Raw genomic sequence first — 24,571 nt, 5'->3', positions numbered from 1 at the left:
AGATAAGGAAGGTCCCAACAGTTACAAAAAGATGAGATAGCTATTCTTTTGGTGCCAGTGGATGTGCAGAAACAGAGATGAGGTAGAAAAGACTGGCTGCCAGAGTCAAGGACAGCATCTAGGGCAGGGAGCGAGCTTCTGTCCCATGCCTTGGTTCAAAGTCTGTACTGTCACAGAGTAAGAGACCTTGAGGAGGTAGAAGGAGGGCCAGAGTCTTAGATTGCTTGGATGTAAAAAGGATCTAGCTGTTCCCACAGAACCAGAGGGAGGGGGTAGGAAATACACTCCAATTAGCTGAGACTCAACACAAGAGGAAGATTAGATTAACTGTAGAGAAATAAACTGTCTTGCTTGGCATCTATGTGTTATTGCAAGAAAAGAGGTCACCTGGTGTGGTAGTATTGTGTTCCCCAAAATATTGTGTACTCTAATAAATTTATCTGGGGTCAGAGAACAGACAGCCACTAGATACAAAGGCTAGAAAATGGTGGCACTCACACCTTTAATCCTAGCATTCCAGAGATAGAAATCCCTCTGGATCTCTGTGAGTTCAAGGCCACATTGGAAATAGCCAAGCATGGTGACACACGCCTTTAATCCCAGAAAGCCAGCCTTTAATCCCAGGGAGTGGTGGTAGAAAGCAGAAAGATATATAAGGCGTGAGGACCAGAAACTAGAAGATTTTGGCTGGTTAAGCATTCAGGCTTTTGAGCAGTAATTTAGCTGAGACCCATTCTGGATGAGGACTCAGAGGCCTCCAGTCTGAGGAAACAAGACCAGCTGAGAAGTTGACCAGATTCCTGCTACAACCTGGCATGAGACTAGACTGGTTAAATGGGAGGGAAAAACATCACTGAGTAAATAAAAAGTTGCAGGAGAGACAAGCTGATCATTTTGGCTGATGTTAACAGTTTTGGCTAAAAGAAAGTCCTTCACTACAAACAGAAATGTAAAAGGTAGAACTTTGAGAGTTCATGATAGTAGGAACCATATACCAATAAACAGAACCGAGCTTAACAAATGGTAGTCATTTTTATAATGTATTATGGATAACAAGTTAGGCCAAACTGCATTAGACTACTTGATAGACTTTAAGGTTAGTACCCTTTGTACTTTACTTAAGACATTATGATATCTCAAAGAAGTAGGACCTGCAAGTAGGCGAGTTAGTTCCATTAGTTTTTAAATACAACTAACCTAGCTAGGGCTTCCAAGATCACTCTTTGTAGCATTTGTTTTTTGAGTGAGATCTATAATTCTTTAAAGGATGAGAGCAGAGGGTAGAATACACAAAAGTCCTGACTTTACAGGCTGGAAAGATCCACAGCACAGTGACAAGAGGCCCTCTGCTCTTTCATAGTGCATATAGACTACGTAAATTGTGTTGCACATCCTTAATGTGTTGCTCCATTAGTCAAACACAGAATGGCTACGCTTCCCATCAGAGGTTTCTCAGGATTATAGTCTGTTGAAAGAGAACAGACATCAAAATCCTTGAAACGGTCAAAGCAAACTCTAGCTGTCCAGGCAGACAACTTCCTGGCTGTTGATACTACAGTAACAGATTCTGGTTTGGAAGGTAATCTTTGCTGCCTTACATGAATCATCTGATGAAAACGTGATATCAAGAGAGAGAGAGAGAGAGAGAGAGAGAGAGAGAGAGAGAGAGAGAGAGAGACAGACAGACAGACAGACAGACAGACAGACACACACAGACCACCACCGCCTTCTACTCGGAACTGGGTAGGTCAAATGTAGTGTAAAGAAAGTTTTAAAAATTTAGAGATGTTACATAAAAAAGGTAGAAGCAACAAAAAGACATTCGCTTTTCTAAAAGTGGTAAACTAATTGTTTTTAAAACAGAGAACAATCTGTACTGTCCTCTTCTGGTTAACTGGTGAAGCACTGATTAATACAATGATTATTAATGTCATACCCTTAAGGACATAGATAATCCTAGAATGAATGTTAAGATATGTTATCTATCTATCTTTCTATCCAACTATGTATATATGTACTTATGTGTTGGTCTGTCTATCATCTATCTATCTATCTATCTATCTATCTATCTACCTATCTATCTATAATCTATCATCTATCTATCGATCTATCTATTTATTGTATATTGTGTGTGTATAGGTGTAAAGGTTGATGCTAGATATCCCCTACAGTATCTCTCAACATTATTTTTTGAGAGAGGTTCTCTCATTGAACATGGAGCTTTTAAATTTGGCTATGGTGACTGGATAAGGGACTGTAAGCACCTGTGTCTCCCTAGTGCTAGGATAATAGACACATACTACCCTGCCTATTTTTTTAAATGTAAATGTTGGGGATCTAAACCCAATTCCTCATGCTTCCACAGCATTGAGCCATCTACCCAGCTCCCAGATATTTAAAATTTTATTTAATTATATATATGCAATTTTAATTTTTTTAAGTTTCCTATATGAACATTTAGTACCACATCAGACAGCAGACAGCTTAAAAAACCCAACAAAGCCAGTCCAAGGAGAGCAAGCTGGGAGAAAAGGGATACGCTGTAGTGGAGTTGGGACAGGGCAGGCCTCTGTAGACACTGCTTCTTCTAGGGGCCTCCTGGAAGAGAGAGCAAACCAGGGTCAGCACAACAGCACCAGCAATGGCAAAGGGCTTTGGAGACCTAATCACAGCAGCGCTAATCTTTCTTGATGATTATTTTCATAAAATATTTACATTATAAAATTAGAATATTCAATTACATGAATGTCTTTGGTGCCATGGTAACAACAAAACAAGAGTCATCTAACCAGTAAGTGTTGAGTAAGCTGTTCAGGCTTATGCATCCCTTCTTAAATGAAAGACTTTAAAAACTAGAAGATAAAACAAAAAAAAAAATATTGGAGATGAAGTTAAAACTAACATACTGGGCATGAAAAGCTAGTGAGGATCATGTATCATGCAACTGGACACATTTTAAAACTTTAAAAATTAATACATAGAGTTAAAAATGATGTATTTATGAAAATGGTCAAAAAATTCAAGTGTTCTTATCATGAAAATGACATGGAAATTAAAACATATGTGATTTACCATGACAGCCATTTAATAGTGTATATACATTTTAAAATTGTATTTAAACAACAGTTTAACACATAAGTTTTGTTCATTTAAATGAATGAGTGAGTGAATGTAGGGAGGATTAAAAAAAAGAAATGGGACAGGTTTGGCGGAAGAAATAAATTTCCTAGATGGAAGGAGCATCAAGATGAACTAGCAAGCCCAGGGTGTTGCTTAAGAGAAGCACCGTGTGACTAGAGGCCCTGCAGCTGGCAGCCCAGCCCTCCCAGGTTACAGCCATCAAGAGGAATTAAGGGGGAAAGGCTCAGAGGCTGGGAGAATTTATAAAATGTTCCATTTCACACCTTAAATTTTAATGTTTTCCCCATTTCTTTTCCTTGCGTATCTACTTCAGCTCCCATCTTTAGGGTCTGGCAATAGCTATGATATTTGGAACACTGCGATTAGCCCAGCACTCCCTTAATGCATTTCATAGTAGCTACTGCTTGTCCTTTATTGAGGTTGCTTCTTCCATGATTCCCATTTTGCCTTTGGGAAAACTGAGTTAGCGAGAAGTTTATACATTTCCCAGAATCCCTAGGCTAATTTGAAGATTCATGTTTCTTGACCGAGAAACCCTCTTAAACATTAAATGTCTAGGTACTCTAGGCTTACAACCAGGAATACTCTCAAACAAATTTCTTAGATTTTTAATAAACTGATTTAAAAAATTTTTTAGTTTGACAACTATATTCTTTCACTATATCACAGAAATATGTGAGTATATCACAGAAAATCTACAAAAGCAAGAAGAGAAAGTTTCACCAACAGTTTTGTTTGCTTGCTCTGTTACGTTCAGTGTAATATCTTTCTAAAGTTCATGGGTTCATTCTTAATATTGAGAGTATCGTCAATTGCATATCATGTGTTTTCAAAGTTAATCATATATAATAAAAACCTTTTCATAGCCTTATGAAAGATAATCTTTATGCTTCCTGTCTTTGCCTCACGAGGACTCAAATTCCCAAACTGCTCCCCTCTTCCCAAGGTACCTCATTCAACTCCCTCCACCAGAACCCTTTGTATCCCCTGTACATCAGAACGGCCATGGAATATGTGGAATATGTGCTTATAAGGGACAAAGAAGGAACTTACTGCATCATAAATCTCTGGGCCCAAGGAGTCTTTCAGCTCCTCTGGTCTACTGTCATTATTGGAAAACAATGAAACTAAAGCCCCAAACTGATGTCCAAGCTTACCCAAGTTAGTGGCAGAATTGAAATATGAACCCCAAGTGTCTTGGATCCAGACCTAGTTTGGACTCTACATAAGTAGTATTGTATTGTCATCCTTCTGCTCACCATGCACACACATACACACACCAGATGCCTGACAAAATGTAAATACTTAAAGTCTAAAGGCTTTTTACATCTCCCACAATGCTTTGGCATTAAATAAACCCAAGACTTTTATTTTATTGACAATTATTAATACTCCTAAACTTCCAGATACTGTGTCACTGTACACTAAAAACTTTTTTATAGTAAGGCTTTAATTTAGAAAATGAAAGCAGCTGGGTGTGGTGGCACACACCTTTAATCCTAGTACTCTGGAGGCAGAGGCAAGTGGATCTCTGTGCGCTCCAGTCCAGCCTGGTCTACAAAGTGAGTTTCAGGATAGCCAGGGCTACACAGAGAAAACCTGTCTCCAAAAACAAACAAACAAAAATGAAAGCAATTTCATTATAATTCTGTTCATTAATGTTTATAACATTTAATACATAGTATTCCTAAATAAATTCACTTAAATTAATTAAAATGACCTGTAACTATATACAAGTGCTTTTTAAAAGAAATTAAAGAAAAATATGATATTGTATTTTAATTTAATTCTCTTTCCTGAAAAGCAGTTCATATGTCCATATATTTATGAAAAGGTTGTCTGAGAAGGGGATACTTATTTGATGAATAAAACAGAATATCATGGATGTCAAGGTGTTCCTCCTCCCGAGGAAGAACCTTAAATAAAATAATGAAAAGAACTTTGAGTCTGAAAGTCTAACACTCTATAAGGGGAAACCAGAGAGCACAACAAACTAAAGCATTTGGTTTAATGACTGCCTCAGTGACCACTGGAAGGTTTCTACTACTACCACATAATTGTTACTAAATCCTAAAAAAGTGAAAATACGGTTCTTAATGATTTAGTATGTAGAAGATGCTATGAATACTGAAGGTATTTGGAAAAAGAAATTGGCCTTTTGGAATATCCCCTTTATCATATTAAATGTGAAGGCTCTACTATTTACAGAGGACCACAACACATCTCTTAGAAGACTATATATGGACAAGGAAGTCAATCTATGCTTGAAAGCCCAGCCAACACTTGGCTGGAAGTTCCAGGGATACGACAAGCAGTAAGATATGTATGGAGTCAGAAGAATCCGAACTAAGGCATTTGATTTGGGAAGACAAACAGATCTCTATATAAACTTAGGTGAAGGTAAGAAGGCAAATATGGCTATGCTATAAAGGAGATTATAGAAATATTTGTACTAAAAGTAGGTTTATAATGAGAAATCAATTTCCTCTGGCAAATAAAAGATAGAAGATTAATGCTTTCTGAAAGGTCTGGACCCACTAAGCAAATCTAAACATCGTGCTGCTGTCCTCCTGACCAGCTGAAGGTCATACATCTAAGTCAGAAATAGGTAACACGACCTTACCAGACGGCATCCACTTTACTTTGAGCAAATATGATGCTTGCATGTTAAATGTGCACTAAGAATTACAAGCTGTGACGTCGCAGTCTGAGGGCCTAACTGCTCTTCCTCTGAATAAGCATGGAGTGCTGGGCAGGCTGGAGTCCTGGTAGACATGAGATCAGAGCAGAGAAGGCTTTTATCCTGTTTTATTTTTGTCAGAAGCTGAGCTATTGACTTCCATGGCTAGAAATAAGTTCAGTGTCATATACAGATTCATGGTGTAAATTAAAGTGGACGATATTATCTGTAACAATTTCAAAACATTACAAACTGTCTATATAATCCACAAATACATAAAAAATCAATTATGGCTCTACACAAAGAGAAACTCCAGAACATATGGCTAAGATTTTTATCTGGCTAGTTATCTGAGATAAAATTCTCCTACAGGTATAAAATCAAGAGATTTCTATTCATTTTTACTAGAGAAGCAATCAGCTTTATACAGACTTCTGATCACTGTTATAATGCTTCTACATATATATGACAGATTTTCTCCTTTTCGGCCATAGCTTTAGCTGTTGTAATAGTCAGTCGTGTATTTCGTTAGGTCCATCTTACCTTACTTTTTTATTTTCCTGAAGAAAAGAACCTGTGAATCTGGAAAATATTGTACACAGACGAGGATAGCATTTTTGAGTATTCCGGGTAATACTGCTGCCTAGCCACTAGGCTTCGCTAAAGTATCATCCATGTATTCCAGAACACTAAGATGCTTCAGTCATGTACGAAAGCAAAGAGGCCAGAGTGAACGCTAATCATTGAAAATCTAGCTGATGATTCATCCAGTGGTTTGTCTTAGAGAAGTTTCTACAGTCTAGAAAATAGTCCAAAAGAATAGATGAATGCATCACGTTTCTAATATATTTTTTATGGTAATATCCAATGTGGTTTTAAAAGAATGGTGTCACAATTAGGCTTATTTTTCCCAAATTGAAATATATATTTTCATTTGCACATAGTTAGTCCTGTTTTTAAAAGACAATAAGGTGTAGTTACAGAGTGTCTAGCTATCAAGAGCAGGAGCTTTGGATCAGATGTATTTTATTTTCTCTATTAAAAAAAAACCCACAGTTTTAAATACAACATTTGAAAACCAAACACCACTTACTATTTATAACTTTTCCTGTAAAATTCTATGGAGTATGCAAATCTCATTTCCATCACCAGTATTCATATTTATAGATACCCTTGACTACACACAGTAGGGAGATTCAAACAAGACTAAAAAAATTACAATACAGTTGGGAATACATATACAATATAGAGCAAACACTGCTCACTAGGGGGCTTGAGAGGCGGCTCACTGAGTAAACTGTTTGTGATGGAGTATTGGTAAGCCCACCACCAGGGGAGGGTGTAGACGGGTAGAACCCCAGAGTTCAATGGCTGGCTAGTCTAGCTGAAATGGGGAGTTCTAGGTTCAGTGAGAGACCCTGTCTTAAAAAAAATATAAGGTGCAAAGCAGAGATAAATACTCTAACTTGACGTCCAGCCTCCACATGTACATACATAGGCATGTACACCTACAAAAATGAGCACAAACCCACTCTAATTGGGGTCAATCCGTGGGCTGTCTGAAGGGGAAAAACAGAATGCATGTTAAGAGTCCTCACAAAAAAGGATTATGTGTTTCCTATACTACTAAAAAAGAGAACAGGTTCGTAGGATCAACACATCAGAGAATCGAGGTTAAAATCTGACATGCTCTGAAGATGGAATTCTGAAACTCTCTACTTAGTGTCTAATTCACTTAACACCAACAAGTGTGCCATTGTCTGAAGATGACTTAACTTCTCTTTTAAGGTTGGTTTATCTTTTAGTTGTATTATTCATTACTTATCTGTTAATTATTCATTTTAGGATAAATTATTGATAGAACATAATCCAGTCCCACACAAATGCTGTGCCCCCCACTCCTCCTTATGTATTATTGCTTTAGTGCATGCCAGAAGCTGAAGGCAAAGGGTTAGCTTCCCAATTTCCTTTTCAATGTAATTGAGTCATAAAATCCCTTAGGAAGCACCTCAGAAGATAGTGACTACAGTCAAGGTTCAGGTGAGATCAGGTTTCCATGGACATAGCTAGGTGGAAGGCAGATATTTGGAATATTTAAATCTGACCAGTCACTGAAGAGCTGTAATGGATGTCTGGTGAAGTACCTCCCACTGTCCCTGCTCATTAGCAGTGATGAAAGTTGTGTTAGACCACGGCAATCCTTAGGTGAGAGGCTCCTCACCTCCTGGGCTTCCATCCATAGTCTCCTCCAGGACTGATTCGGTTTTCACTCTTAGAGTAGGGAACACTCACACCCCTCCCACGGACACACGCACAGCCTTCTGGGTTACATCTGATCCACTCTTTAGCTTTCACATAATCTATGATAGTTTAACTATTTCTACAGACCCAGACACCAGGTGTGAGTCCACTATTACCTACATACCACTATACCTGGATTGTGAAGTCTATTTCCCAATATGTTTTTCTATGCATCTGTATAATTTATATGACAGGGCAAGACAGTACAGAGGTTCCTCCACCTTGTACTCTTGCTGAAGCCATTTCAGGTTTAACTAGAATTTGATCTCCTTGATGAAGAATCATATAGAAAATTACCCAACTCTATTCTAGGACCTGAGGCCAAGATGCCTCAGCTAATTTATCTTAGCTTCTGTTAGAAGCTTGTGCAGACCTCCCTTTGCAGTGGCAGAGTGAGATACCAGGATGTAGTTTTTGCCTTTAGAAGTATAAAGGGTAAAAGGGTCTTGTGCACACAGATAAGCACTGAAGAAGCTAGGAAAGTTAAACACACAGCTCACCTCTTCAATGGAATGAGGTGTGTAGCTGTTCTTCCTGGAATGCCAGGAATGGTGTAGTTTTACAACCTGGCGATCCTTTGCTCTGCCACTTTCTGCCAGACTTTATGTTTTGTATTTATCCAAGGCTCTTTTTCCCTTAATCTTGAGCATTATTTTTAGACCATAAAACCCACTCTTAGGAGTAATGTCACCTGTGATTTACAACAATCTAAGTGACTTCTATGCTATCTTAGGGCTAGGCCAATCTGGACACTCACAGGCATTACCTTTACCTCAGTTAAACTCCCTAGATCCTAAATCTTGGGCACTATCACTGAGTCAACAGTACCCATTCTTGCGAAAGAAGCCAGTTGTACTTTGTAAAGAATCTCAATGAAAACATGTCTTAAATTGTTGTTGTGTACTTGGGACTGAGTTAATCGTTATATGATTTTTTTCCCCCAAAACTGTGCTGTGCTTGAATATGATTAAAGTGTAGAAGTCTTGGTCCAGTGCCAGTTAAAATAAAATCGGGCTGAGCACGAGTTTCATTCTTGTCTCTTCGTGGATCATTTCCCCTTCCTGCTGTAAAGCCTGCAGGGGAACCACCACATAAAAGCATGCTCATAGCTACACTTAGGTCCTGAATCCCTGAGTATAGTCCCAGACAGCTGGAATAAAGACTTTCAAATGGCTATAAACTGTGTCTGAGCGGTATCTGTGGTGAACTCCCCATAATAATGTAATATCAATACAATCAATAAGCAACACTGTTCAGTGCTAAGACAGTTACATTAACGAAATACCTATTTATCTACAGATAAATGGATTTGCAATATAAACAACTTACGTCAGTTTGTTGAGAAAATTCCATGCAAATGTCTGATATACTGGTTTCCTCCACAGACAAACATACACGATACACTGAAAGGAAGCCCAATGATTCGAGGGAAGAACATTTTAAACACTCACCCACTATGCTTCATGTGTGGTGGTTTATCCATGCGCACCGCCAATTTGATCTTTAAGTCTGAGTCTTGACTATTCTTGGGAACTATCATTCGGTGTAATTCTGCTGATTTGGAACTATTAGAGGTTGGGTATAATATCACCTGTAAGCAACAACAAAGAAAACCTCTGAGTACATGATACAGGGTCCCTGGGAATTGGAACTAAACTTTCTGTAAGCATTTCCTATTCGAAGAGAAGGTGTCAATACCCAAGTATGCCTGATAGACCACTGGACTCACCCATCACAGCAGATGGATTTTCCATATGGATTTATTTGTTTTTGAAAAGTGTGTGTTTTCCCATTATCACATAATGAGTTTTCTTTCCCTGTCACTTCATAATGAGTTAATAGCACAATATGTGGCATTTGAGCTGGCAGCTGAAAAATACTTAATGGACACCTATAATTTCAACACTATTCCAAACAACTCAGGGCACAGAAGTTCAGGAAAAAAATTGAAATTACAGAGGCAAACACAAAAAGCAAAACCAATCATTGAAGCTGTACAAATATGTCTTGTATTTCAATATCTTCCTTATAAAATGATATTAAAGGAAGTCAACTCAATTACAGGCAGAGAAGAATGCTCATGACATGTTTTCAGGTCTAGATCAATACCAAAGATGTTCCTCCCGACTGCTTGTAGTCAGAATTATCAAGATGACATTATAACTTAAACAAAGTCATATTTTCATCAAAATATCAAATTAACAGTGACTCTTTGAAAACGCCTCACTTTACCAAGCCAGCTTAGGAAAGAGAAGTCTGCTCTTCTGATGTTACCTGCCATATCAGTGACATTACCTTTTTCCCCTTCACATAGTCTTGACTCCTTAGAAACACAACCATATCCAAGCTTTAGTAGGCATGCTATAGTGTGAAGACAAAACAGATACAGGTACAGCACACTATGACCTAAGACTCATCTGTACACCCTAAATCATCAGGAAGAGTACATAAACCTGAAGTTTAGATATGAACTGAAGAATCATAACCATGGTCACAGATGTGAAAATATTTTCAAATCAAGACCAAAGGGTGTCTTTCACTCTCCAAAGATATTTTTTATCCTACATGTAAACAGATGTATTGGGGGTGGGGAGAGAATCTGCAAGAAAGGCTTTCTTTTTCCCTAGCAAGCACAGCATAGCCATAAAATGCCTCAAACTATTCTCAGCTTGCAACCTGCTAACTGTACATACTTTGCCGAATCTTTGCTCAAGGCTATCCTAAAGGCCCCAGTAAGTTCAGAATATCTACAGACTCCAGCATATAAATGAGATCCAAGAAGAGGCTAAATGACATTCTAGATGGCTATTTCAGAATTATGACTACACTCTAGAATTCACTCACTTTGACTGTGCGAATAGGCAGTGAGATCCTGAACAGTTCATTTCTTAAATAGCAGCAGGGTTAAAAATAATGTGGGTATTCATGATTTCATTGTTTTTTTTTTTACTGTTGAGTAATATTCCAGTGTGTATATGTGCCACATTTTCTTTATCCATTTTTTAGTTGAAGGGCATCTAAGCCTTGCCTTGGATAAGGTGAAAATGGGGGCTGAGATGGGAGGGGGAGACTTTGGGGTGGGAGGAGGAAGGGAGGGGATCTGCGGTTGGTATGTAAAATGAATAGAAAATTTATTAATAATAAAAAATATCTAAAATGTGGATAGCTTTTGGTCAAACCAGTAAACAAAGAAATATCATTATCAACTAAAAGGAGATTAAAAAAAAAAAAAAAAAGACTAAGGCAAAGCATCACTGTGATATTCCTAGCAAGCATGGAAAAATTTTCCTACACTCCCAACTCTTCCTTTCTTAAAACATTAATTTGGCATAAACTATCTATAAACCTTATCTATTTTAAATTCTTCCTTCTGTATTTATTGAAAAGTATGCCAATTTAAAACTTTCATAAAAGAAGTAAATACTTTAAGAATTTGCAAGTTTCTTATTCTCTAAGCATTTCATACGTTATAAAACCAGGTCTCAAAATAACTACTTACAGTGAAACCACCGACTAAAGATCATCCATAAATCGAGTATCATCATTTTGGGCACATAGCTTTTTATTTTTCTTATTTTTGTTTTTTCTGATGAGCACTTCTGACTGAAGCCGACAGAAAGATTATCGTTCAGCTTGATCCTCAGAGTAACTTTTGTTCCCTTTGTGAGGACACCGAGATATATAAGAGAGCGGGTGCCTCAGCCACATCAAGACACTCAGGGCCTTTGATCCTCAGAACTCCCAGCACTGCTAACCCCACCTCCCCTGCTGCTCCTCTGTCCCTCATCAGGCAGTCAGGCACTGATTTTGTTAATCTTGTGACATATTTGTCACCTTCGGTTTGACTTCTTTGTTCTGTCATTAAAAAAAAATTTGCTTGTGTTATATCCCCTCCAGATTCTGTTAACTTTCCTTTCCTTATTGACTTGCCTTAGCTCTTTTGTCAAAAATAAACTAGCCATAGGGCTGGTGGTGCGGTTCTGCCGTAGAGTCCCCGTAAAACATGGATAAAGCCTGGGATTTCATTCCCAGCTCCACAGAAAGTAATGCTGACAAAAGTAAACCCAGCTGGATGTGGTGGCTCATGCCTCTAACACCAGTATTTACAAGGCAGAGGCAGGAGGATCATGTACAAGTTGGAGGCCAGCCAGGATCACATAGTGAATTTCAGGCCAGACATATCTACACAGAAAGGCCCTTTTCTCAAAAAAACAAGGCAAACAAAAACAAAAACACTTAAATGACCACAAACAACAGGACTTCATTCTGGACTGACAGTTCTGTTGTCATTCTATATTCCTTTCCTTTTCATTTCAAAGCCCAGGTGTGGCTTTTGTTTTTCTGGAAAAATGGTTGGGTAAAGGTATAATCATTGTCATGCATAAAAAAATGTAGTGATATACATAGGAATATGTGTTTCTAAGAGAACTACCCTGGGAAATTGGCAATGAATTGTCAAAACTGGTCTGCAAAATAGTCCCTTGGATTTCTGAATTGAATAAAAAGAAAAGTATTCCTTTGTGGGACTTGGTCATGAATATTTGCAAGGAAGAGGTCCCCAAGGTGCAGAGAACTCTGAGGGCCATGAGGAATATAGGATAGAGGAGTTCTTTCCAATCCACAGCACTGGTCTAATCAAGAGGTCCTAAGTGCTTCCAGTGGAAGCAGTCTTCAAAGAGCCTGCAGGCTGGGTTTCATCACTGTTCCTGGACAGGCACACTTTCCCCCCACGTTCCAAAGAGGAGACTGTGGCTCCCCTTTTGTTGCTCTTGTGACAGATGAAATTTGTGCTAGGGCAGGGTGGGACACGAGGGTACGGTAGCAGCAAGGTCTCCTTGATAGGTTTATAGGCTGCCAAGACTGCAAGGAAACCATATGCAGATGTTGGACAGGATGTAGTGAAGACATGGGACTCTATGTAGTTCCTCTGAGTGGAAATGAATGTTTCCTATATGGGCAAGGGGTGGAGTGGAGTGGTGGTAAGGGAACATTTGGTAGCTAGAGGCTAAAGCCTGGCTGATGGGATAACTCCACCGGGATCCCATGCTTTCCTAGCAAAGAACTACTACTGCTGCTAGAGAGCATCGAGTCAGCTGAGAGCCATGAGTCCTGGTTTCTTTTGCATCTGAGTGTAAAAGTTCTAGCTAATGACAGGCGAAGAGTGTAACATGTCCTGCTGAGGTAAGGCGATTAAGGTAGAGATATACTTTCCTTACTCTTTGTTCATCAAATGCAGAGAAACACTGGGGGCCATGGGGAGCGAGAGGGACTGAAATGAGAGAAACTAGAGCCTTGGATGAGCATGTAGAAGGAAGGCACACTTCTGTGTGAATACTGACATGTTTTACTTTCTTGTTACAGTATTTAGCAGTCTTATCTGTAATATTAAGGCAGTGGTTTGCTTTGTGAAACTTACACTGTAAATAGGTGTTCAAAGAACTGCTTTTCATAAGTTAACTCAAATTCAATAGTGTTTAGTTCATAAACAAAGAGAAATGTCTTATGTTGGTGATCACAATCGTCAAAATATTTAACAGATATAAAAAAGTACATTCTTCTGAATTCTAAATACACACCTAAATTAAACTGTATGTGGGAGCCCGTTCTCGGGTTCCTCGTGGCTTTACCCAGCAGGTCCGAATAGAGGATGATCAGGACCACGGGCCTGAGTGCAGGTGTCTGAGGTGGTCTGCACTTGGCTGTGCTGGGGGAGGAGGTCTTTTGCTCTACCACTTGGCGTCTCTATAAAATCCCTGGGCCAGAGACAGTCAGGGCCCGTTGGAATAGGTTCCAGGCCCTCTCGAGGCTATCCTTTATTTTCTATCTGTTTATCTCTGCGATATTCTCTGCAATAAATCCTTGTATCTAATATTTCCTGCTGATTGCACTCAAGAAAACTCTGGGGAACTGTGGGGTTGGTGGGTAAACGCCCCACAACTATAACTCTGTACAAAACAATTAACTTCATATACATACACATTTGTTCTTTGCTATTTTTTTTAACCTTTCTTTATATATACATTACTGCTTCTAGGGTATTTTTGCCTCTAACACTTTAAATGTCTTGCCAGTTAACAGGACACAAAAATGTTATGATGCCTTATCTTAAAGGCAACATAGCTTTTTCACAAAAAAAGGGCAAAGCAACTTGCAATTTTGCTAAAAATGTGATAAGAATATAAGACTTTTTAAAGTTTAAAAAAATTGTCAAATTTAATACTCAAGACAAAAAACAAATGTCATAAACATGCATTGTAGTAATACAGGGCTCATAAGGATGTTTCTCTTAGAATCTACTAACATGGTCCTTCAGAACCTTTCTCTTCTATTCAGATATCTTGATTAAAAACAGAGCCAAGTCATGTGCATCTGTCTGTCTCATTAATTAAACTCTGTGACTTGAAAACACAACATACAAATGCACACATATTCACACATTCACACACACACACACACACACGCATATAGGCACACACACACATATACACATGCACACACATTCACACACACACATAGGCACACACACATATACACATGCACACACACACATATATACACATGCACACACACACATATATACACATGCACACACACTCACACACATATATACACATGCACACACACTCACACATACACATATAACGCTTATACACACACTCACACACACGCACATATATACACATGCACACACACAGATACACACACCCCACCCCACTGAATGAAAAGGAAGCTGGAAGACAGTGGTGTTCAGTAAACAGTAACTGCCACTTCCTAGCATTTCTTCATAGACATTTCATTTGGGAGTCTGAAAGAATATATGATTGACAAAGAAGACACAAGTGGGATGAGAAGTAAAGGTGGACTGTGTTGGAACTCAACACTTTAGCAGTGGGGGCTTGGCAAAGGCTCACAGTTCTGACGCTGACATTCTTATTACCAAGGCCACAGGGCCCATGTTCTCCCTAAGGCTGGTTGTTCAGCTGTTCCCTTGTCACCTGGACATAGCCTCAGTTTCCACAGATTGTCATCAAGATCATTTAAACTAGTATGTAGACTCTCATTGCTTCTTACACTATGTTAAATAACCATATATCATCAAAAGTCAAGGAGAAGCCCATATGGAGCCCCACTATTTTTGAGACAGTCTCCTGTATTCCAGGCTGCCCTCAAACTAATAATTATGACACTAAAGTTCTTCTTTTCCTTCTTCTATCTCCCCAGTGCTGGGATTAAAGGCATGTCCACTTAAAGACACTGGAGACCTTATACATGTTACACCAGCATTCTATCAAGTGAGCTATAACCCAAGCCTCATCAATTTTTAAGAATTAGGGAAGCTAGGATTTAATTATTGAATCTAGAAGCCAAGGACTTATAAGAAAATCATGAGTGTGGGGATGGAGTGTTGGTCCAGTGGTTAAGAGCACTTGCTATTCTTATAGAGGATGTAGTTTGGTTCCCAGAACCCACATGGTGACTCATGACCAGCTGTGACTTCAGTTTCAGTGGACCACACAACCTATTCTGGACATTTTGGGTACCAAACGTACATGTGGTGTATACACATCCATGCAAGAAAACATAACATGTAAAAAGAACAAAGGAAATCAAAATCATAATATACCATATTCTATGGGGAGGGTATTACCAGGAATAGTAATCAGTAATTAGTAAATAGTAATTATTGTCAAATGGCCATTAAGATACCAACCAAGTGTGGTAGGGCCCAAGAAGCATGCTGCCTGGCTGTGGAGCCGGGCAGCCACAGTCACTGAAAAGCTAAGTTTGAGAGATATCAGTTGCTGTCAGCAATGCCTGGGGACGGATTATCTTTGAGGTATAGAGAAAGACTTCATGAAGTCTTAAGTGAGCAAGATCAGGGAGGTTGGACAAAATTATTTCCACTAAAAAATGCTGTTACAAAGGTGGAGTGTGAAGACACAGCCAGTTAGGAATGTTAAATAAGCGAGATGAAGATAGAAGCTACTGACAGACCCAGAGGGATGACTAGTATTTTGCTAAGGATTCTAGTCTATCTATATACTGTACATAATATGCAACCCAAAGATGTTTCTAAGCAAGGGGATGAGGAAATAAGATTCTCACACTCTTCAGTCAAGAAGAATGCCCAATTTCCAGCTCCATGTAGCCTAGAGACGATTCATGAGGAGTCAAGTACTCTCATATCCAACTATGGATAGATTGGTGTTAAGAATGCATGTTTGAAGCAGACTTTGAAGGGACTAAATATGATATCAATAGGGGGCTTGGATAGTTTATGATTAATTTGGTCCTATAACAGATATGCTTAAAAGAAGGAGAATCAGAGCAAAAATCTGATGGATCTTCTCTCCAGATAAGTGGGGTCTATATTTATAACATTTTAGGTTCAACAGGCACTTTATATTTCAGTAAAGATTGATAATGACTGTTGCTTGCAAACCTTTCAAGTAACTTGCTGAGTTTAGGACCTGGAGACAATATATATTGTGGAAGAACTACCTGAATGTCCTTTAGTTCATAAATATCACTTAGCAGATATTAGTTATAAGCATATGTTTTCTCTAGTATAAGGGCTCCTACAACATGAAGTACATGAAGCTGATGGCTTTTCTGGGGAAAATTAGCATCCTGCGTGAGCAACATTTTCCAGTCTTTAATGCACTTGAGGTTGCTTAGTCTAAATGATTTCTCCTTTGATTTAATATCATTGCTCCCTGTCCTACTCAGTTGAAACAAAAACAAAGCAAAACAAACAAAATAAAAAACAAAAAAAAAACCAAAATAAACAAACAAACACAAAAAAACACTCCCTCACTCTGGCTAACACAATGCTATTCTATATACAGAAAGATAATCATGAAGTCTCTGTCAATCTTATTGTGTATGGGCTAAATCTAGTTTCTTTTATTTTAAAGGCTAGAAAGAATCCCAGAAGTTACAATATGGAACTGATCAAACTCCCAATCCTTTACCAAGTGTGTACTTTGCCTAACAGGGAATTACATAGTCCCTTCCTCCAATGTAGTTCATTTATTATCTTTTTACAAGAAAAACCTGTTTTGAAAATAACAAAAGAGAACTTTTAAAAAGTATTGGGGCGGGAGATGCAGTTCAATGGCAGAGCAGGTACTTAGCGTGCATGCACAAGGCTCTGGTTCAATGCCCAGTACAGAAAACCTGCAAAATGAGTTAAAAAGGAAAGTAGCATTGTTCTAATTATATACACTTTCCTGCCATTAGCTTGCAAATAATAGAAGTGAAGAGCTTTGTTATTCTGACAATAGGATATGGAGAATTGAGGAAGAAAAGGAAAATGAGGTGTGAAAACCTATTCCTTATTTTTTCTTATATACATGCACTGAACAATGGTCTGCTGTGGGAACAGGCATTAGAAGGCAGGCAGCACAGGAGACACTATGTGGTGATGTAGCAACTGGTCTGTAGTACACAGGATGATTAAGACGGTATCCTTAAGCCATTTTATTTTTACATTTTAACTGGAATTATATTTAAGGTGTGTAGTGTGATATTTTGATATATTGAGGCTAATTAGCTTATCCATCTCTTCACATTACTATTTTTATTATTTAAAAAATTGACAAATAATAAATGTGCACATTAATGGAATACCCAAAAGGAATACTAAATATCCTTAAAAAGAAGTGTTGTTTCCGGGCTGTGGTGGCACACGCCTTTAATCTCAGCACTCGGGAGACAGAGGCAGGTGGATCTCTGTGAGTTGGAGGCCAGCCTGGGCTACAGAGTGAGTTCTGGAAAAGGGGCAAAGCTACACAGAGAAACCCTGTCTCAAACAAACAAACAAACAACAAAAAAAGAAGTGTTCTCATAACAACATGGGTGAGAGTGGAAGGGGGAAGGGGAAGGGGAAGGGAAGGGAAGGGGGAAGGGAAGGGGGAAGGGAAGGGGAAAGGGAAGGGGAAAGGGAAGGGGGAAAGGAAGGGGGAAGGGAAGGGGAAGAGAAGGGGGAAGGGAAGGGGAAGGGAAGGGGAAAGGGAAGGGGGGAAGGGAAGGGGGAAAGGGAAGGGGGAAGGGAAGGGGGGGAAGGGAAGGGGGAAGGGAAGGGGAAAGGGAAGGGAAGGGGAAGGGAAGGGGGAAAGGGAAGGGGGAAGGGAAGGGGGGAAGGGAAGGGGGAAAGGGAAGGGGGAAGGGAAGGGGAAGGGAAGGGGGAAAGGGAAGGGGAAGGGAAGGGGAAAGGGAAGGGGGAAAGGGAAGGGGAAGGGAAGGGGAAAGGGAAGGGGGGAAGGGAAGGGGGAAGGGAAGGGGAAGGGAAGGGGGAAGGGAAGGGGGGAAGGGAAGGGGAAGGGAAGGGAAGGGAAAGGAAGGGGAAGGGGAAGGGAAGGGGAAGGGAAGGGGAAGGGAAGGGGGAAGGGAAGGGGAAGGGAAGGGGGAAGGGGGAAGGGAAGGGAAGGGAAGGGGGAAGGGAAGGGGGAAGGGAAGGGGAAAGGGAAGGGGGAAGGGAAGGGAAGGGAAGGGGGAAAGGAAGGGGAAGGGAAGGGGAAGGGAAGGGGAAAGGAAGGGGGAAGGGAAGGGGAAGGGAAGGGGAAAGGGAAGGGGGGGAAGGGGGGAAGGGAAGGGGAAAGGAAGGGGGAAGGGAAGGGGGAAGGAAGGGGGAAGGGAAGGGGAAGGGAAGGGAAGGAAGGGGAAGGAAGGGAAGGGAAGGGGGAAGGGAAGGGGGAAGGGAAGGGGAAAGGGAAGGGGGAAGGGAAGGGGAAGGGAAGGGGAAGGGAAGGGGGAAGGGAAGGGGGAAGGGAAGGGGGAAGGGAAGGGGGAAGGGAAGGGGGAAGGGAAGGGGGAAGGAAGGGGAAGGGAAGGGGGAAGGGAAGGGGAAGGAAGGGGAAGGGAAGGGGAAGGGAAGGGGGAAGGGAAGGGGAAGGGAAGGGGGAAGGGAAGGGGAAGGGAAGGGGGAAGGGAAAGGGAAGGGGAAGGGGGAAGGAAGGGGGAAAGGAAGGGGGAAGGGAAGGGGAAGGGAAGGGGAAGGGAAGGGAGAAGGGAAGGGGGAAGGAAGGGGGAAGGGAAGGGGAAAGGGAAGGGGGAAGGGAAGGGGGAAAGGAAGGGGGAAGGGAAGGGGGGAAGGGAAGGGGGAAGGGAAGGGGGAAGGGAAGGGGGAAGGGAAGGGGAAGGGAAGGGGAAGGGAAGGGGGAAGGGAAGGGGAAAGGGAAGGGGGAAGGGAAGGGGAAAGGGAAGGGGGAAAGGAAGGGGGAAGGGAAGGGGAAGGGAAGGGGGAAGGGAAGGGGGAAGGGAAGGGGAAAGGAAGGGGAAGGAAGGGGAAAGGGAAGGGAGAAAGGAAGGGGGAAGGGAAGGGGAAGAGAAGGGGGAAGGGAAGGGGGAAGGGAAGGGGAAGGGAAGGGGGAAGGGAAGGGGGAAGGGAAGGGGAAAGGGGAAGGGGAAGGGAAGGGGAAAGGAAGGGGGAAGGGAAGGGGAAAGGGAAGGGGGAAGGGGAACGGGAAGGGAAGGGAAGGGGAAGGGAAGGGGGAAGGGAAGGGGAAAGGGAAGGGGGAAAGGAAGGGGAAGAGAAGGGGAAGGGAAGGGAGAAGGGAAGGGGAAGGGAAGGGGAAGGGGAAGGGGAAGGGAAGGGGAAAGGAAGGGGGAAGGGAAGGGGAAGGGAAGGGGGAAGGGGAAGGGGAAGGGGAAGGGAAGGGGGAAGGGAAGGGGGAAGGGAAGGGGAAAGGGAAGGGGAAAGGGAAGGGGGAAAGGAAGGGGAAGAGAAGGGGAAGGGAAGGGGGAAGGGAAGGGGGAAGGGAAGGGAGAAGGGAAGGGGGAAGGGAAGGGAAGGGAAGGGGGAAGGGAAGGGGGAAAGGGAAGGGGGAAAGGAAGGGGAAGGGAAGGGGAAAGGGAAGGGGGAAGGGAAGGGGGAAGGGAAGGGGGAAAGGAAGGGGGAAGGGAAGGGGAAGGGAAGGGGAAGGGAAGGGGGAAGGGAAGGGGGAAGGGAAGGGGGAAGGAAGGGATTAGTTGCTGGGAGGAGTACTGTGGTGGTTTGAATAGGTATGGCCCCCATAGACTCATGTGTTTGAATGCTTGGCCTAAAGGGAATGGCACTATTAGGAGGTGTGGCTTTGCTGGAGTGGGCTTGGCAGTGTTGGAGGAAGTACATCATGTGGAGGTGCGCTTTCAGGTCTCATATATATTCAAGTTACACCCAGTGTGGTACACAGTCCTCTTCCTGTTGCCTGCAGATCAAGATGTAGAGCTCTTTGAACCTCTCTACCCCAAAGTCTACCTGCATGCTGCCATGCTTCCCTCCATAATGCTAATGGACCTCTGAACTGTAAGCCAGCCCCAATTACATATTTTCCTTTATAAGAGCTGCCATAGTCATGGTGTCTCTTCACAGCAATAGAAACCCTAACTAAGATGAGCCCCCTAATTGGTTATTCAATACCAGTGGTTAGCCCTGAAATCATACACATACAAGTAACACTAAAAAGACTGAACAGGTTGTATTTAGGCACATTATAATATACACATACATATATACATATGTGCAATGTGCATATAAGGAGTTGGAGAAGGGAAAGGGAAGGAGAAAATGATGTAATTGTATTTTAATTTATAAAAATGTTTAAGATTTGATTTTGACCATTTTTGTTGTTGTTTGCTTTTGATTTTTTTTGAAACAGGATCACTTTGTGTAGCCCTGGGTGGCCTTGAACTCAATAGATCTGCCTGCCTCTGCAGATCTCCTGAGTACTGGGATTAAACACACCCAGTGAGTTACACCACTATTTGAAATGTCAAAGCCATTCTAAACTATAGTCTCTAACATAACAGTCAGCAAGTAGTTTTGTTGTTGTTTTGCTTTTAGTATGGCTGTCCAAACACAGGTGCATAGAAAAATCATAAACAAGACTGCAAATCTAAAAGTGATACTTGATCAAAGTACATAAAATAAAAGAAAAGCCCTGACAGCTAACACAGGAAACTGTCATCTTTCCACTTCTGGAAATATGGAGAATATTAATTTTGCTAAGATGCCCAGGTCCTGCCCTCTAAACAGCAAAAAGAGTGTTAAGGTTTCAGGAATTAAGGATGTTAATTGTCCCGTTTATTAAGGTGGGGACAATGTATTCACCAAAGGGATTGTGTGTATGCCAGAATGTGTAATGTGTTCATGGGTGTGCACATATGTTTCCAGGTGCACTGTTCATTTGTGTTCCTACATGTAAAGGACAGTTTAAGGTGTTTGCACAGTCATTCACCTTGATTTTTTTTTTCCAAACACGATCTCTCACCAAATCTGAATCTTACTGATTGGAATAGATTGGCTCCACAGCAAGTCTAGGGACTTTCCTACCCACCACTATAGTGCTGGGATTCTGTGCTCACCACCCAACCCAGCTCCTGGGTGTAAAAACTCAGGTCCTCATGCTTGCAGAGAAAGCGCTATACCAACCCAAGCATCTCTACAGTATTTTATAAAGAGTTTTATATGTGAAAGGGAAAAAAGTCAGTGTTGGAGATGTGACATGGTAGAGGTTTGGCTATTCATTGCTGGCTTAGGAAATGGGAGCAGGCCATTAGCCAGAGGAGACTGACAGCTTCCAGAACCTGGAGAAGCAGAGGGGTCACATCCCCACCAAAGGAATGCAAACCACACATCCTGATTCCAGCCCACAGAAGGAGGGCATTTTGGATTTATGATCTTCGCTATAATTTGCTGTTTGATAAACACTATGACCAAAAACCACCTGGGAAGGAAGGGGTTTATATGGCTTACACGTCCTCATCACAAGCTATCATTTAGTTCAAAGGCATGAACTTAAGTGCGCGCACAGGTGAGACACACAGCAAAGGAGCTTCTCTCCATGGCTCCCTCAGCTTGCTTTCAATTCAGCACCACCTGCTCAGTGGCGAAATCCCCAGTGTGCTGGGCCCTCCAACTTCAATCGGTAATCAAGAAAATCACCTACAGTCTTGCCTACAGGCCAATAGGATGGAGGGACTTCCTCAGTTGAAGTTTCCACTTTCCAGGTGACTGGTTTGTATCAAGTTGATTAAAAACTAACTGATATAACCTTCTAACTTACAAGGTAAAGAAGGCATGTTGTTTAAAGCCACTACATTTTTGATAATTCATTACAGCGAAACAAGAAACTAACATAGATAATGAAAGATGAGATTTCACTGGGATAAGAAACTCTCATTGATTCACAGATATCTGTAGCCAGAAACTTCTCAGCAGTCCAGGCCAATCTCTCCCATCCACTGTCCCACAGTGGCTTATAAAATAATCACTCAGAGGCTTATATTAATTACAAAGTGTATGGCCTATAGCTTCAGTTTCTTGCTTGCTAGCTCTTATATCTTAAATTAACCCATTCCTACTAATCTATATGTTGCCATGTGGCCATAGCTTTACCAGTCTGCTGGCATCTTGTTGCTCCTTGGCCTGCAACTGGTATCTCTCCCAACTTGGCCCTTCTCTGTGTATCTCTGCTTGAATTTCACACCTGGCTATAAGCTTTCTTGCCATAGACTAAAACAGCTTTATTTATTATCGAATGGGAGCCACGCATATTCACAGCACACAGAAAGACATCCCACAGCAGATATCCGGGTATGTAAATTTCTTTCATCAGCTTTACCTATACTTATGCATATTTATTTCTGTCATAGTATTTTATTTGAAGAAAGATTTAAATACAAAATATGTGTATGTGTGGGCCTGGGCAAGTTTATGGGACCACATGTGTGTGGGAGCCTGCAGAGGCCTGAAAAGGGCATCGGATTCCTTGGAACTGGAGTTACAGGCAGTTGCAAACCAACACGTGGCTGCTGAGAACTGAACCTGGGTCCTCTGCAAGAGCAGCAAGTGCTCTTAACTGCTAAGCCATCTCTCCAGACCCATCTCTCACATTCTTAAAGAACTGTGCCTGTATTAGAAGTTTCAGATATACAGTTTTATCTCATATTTTAGTCATAATTGTAATTAAAGCAAATTTAAACTTTTATTGTAATAAATGTAAATAAATCTTAATAATAAGAAGTGGATAAAACAAGGGCCATCACACATATTTCTAACAAATTCCAAGCTCTGTACCCTAAATGATCAAAGACTATTTCTTCTATTCAAAGTCTTTTTAAAGATTCTGAAAGACACAATCAAGCTTGTCAGTTACTATGTTTTTCATTGTTCAATTAAGGATATTGGCCTTTTTCTTTTTCATAAATCATTTTTATTTCCTGGAAAGTATTGATTTCATACTTCTTTTTGGAAGGACTAATATATCCCATCATAGAGACATCTGTGTCTTAAAAGCAATCTAGATAGGAGGGCATCCTGATTATTCTTGATCTATTCCACTCAGTCATAAATTATGAATGGCCATGACCTTTGCAATTACTTACTGATACAGTTTCCATCATGGACACTGCATGAGCAGCTTTATTATGCTTTTTTTTTTTTCAAATCCAACCTGGCTATAATAATGCCTGTCATTTATAAGACCCTTTCAGAGTGCCACAGAGTGCTTTATGAAATTTAAATTAATTTTCACATTACCCTAAAAAGCTAGGCACTATCTTCTTGCATAAATAACTTGACACAGAAGTTAAATGAAGAGCTAAGGAAGGTTTTTTTCAAGACAATACACACTTTCAACTTCACATCTCCTCCTCAGTCTAACATATTATCCCTTTAATTATTTCAAAATATTGTATGAATGTGCTTAACTTTGTTCTTACCATTTGGATATTATCTATGATGAGAATTCTTAGAGCCAAGTGGATTGCTGTCTATCTGTTACATAATGCTAAATGTAGGAACAGGCAGTATCAAACGTGGATACCACCAGGAGTATCCTTAAATTTAAGAATGTGGGGCACATAATGGAGCAAAGTGTTCTGGGTTTGACTAACTCATTTATACACTACATATCACTGTCAGTATTTGTATTAAAAACTAACTGCCACTCTGAAAGGGGTCAGAAAATGTTTATTGTTCAATCTAAGCCTATGTTGGGGCTAACAGTCATAACTTGAATATGTTAAAATCAGACTAATGAAAACCTTCCCAATTCGTCGTTTTAAAGATGGGGGTAAAAGAGTCAGAAGTCACATAAATAATGGGGAGGGAAGAGAGAGGACTGAAAGGTCAAGAAAACTGAACTAATGCAGAGTAGCATGAGATAAGACACCAAGATAGAGGAGAGAAATGGAACAAAGCCCGGGGAAAAAGGGAAGACTGTCATGTCCTTGTAGCTACTGTGGAAGGCTGATCTGAATAGTGTACACCTTTAAAGACTTTATTTCTTTTTTATTTATTTATTTATTTCAATTTTATTTTACAATACTATTCAGTTCTACATAATTGCCACAGATTCCCTTGTTCTCTCCCTTCTAGCCCCCTCCCCTTCCCCCCAGCCCACCACCGATTCCCACCTCCTCCAGATCAAGGTCTCCCCTGAGGACTGAGATCTACCTGATAGA

At 40.8% G+C, this 24,571-nt stretch overlaps 1 protein-coding gene across 14 annotated transcripts in view; it reads right to left on the bottom strand.

Annotated features, from left to right (window-relative positions):
* Cadps2 (calcium dependent secretion activator 2) overlaps window positions 1–24,571 on the bottom strand; it is a 552,385-nt gene that overhangs the window by 217,570 nt on the left and 310,244 nt on the right. For all 14 annotated transcript variants that reach the window (XM_037203488.1, XM_037203487.1, XM_037203485.1 and 11 more), the window contains exon 8: window positions 9,574–9,713. In XM_037203488.1, coding sequence (XP_037059383.1) covers window positions 9,574–9,713 — 140 coding nt within the window. The remainder of the gene's footprint in view (window positions 1–9,573; window positions 9,714–24,571) is intronic.

This window comes from Peromyscus leucopus, chromosome 3 (genome assembly GCF_004664715.2).
Source record: "Peromyscus leucopus breed LL Stock chromosome 3, UCI_PerLeu_2.1, whole genome shotgun sequence".
In the NCBI taxonomy this organism is placed as follows: Eukaryota; Metazoa; Chordata; class Mammalia; order Rodentia; family Cricetidae; genus Peromyscus; species Peromyscus leucopus.
Note: the sequence above shows the minus strand (reverse complement) of the source record. Positions and strands in the feature narration are given on the sequence as shown.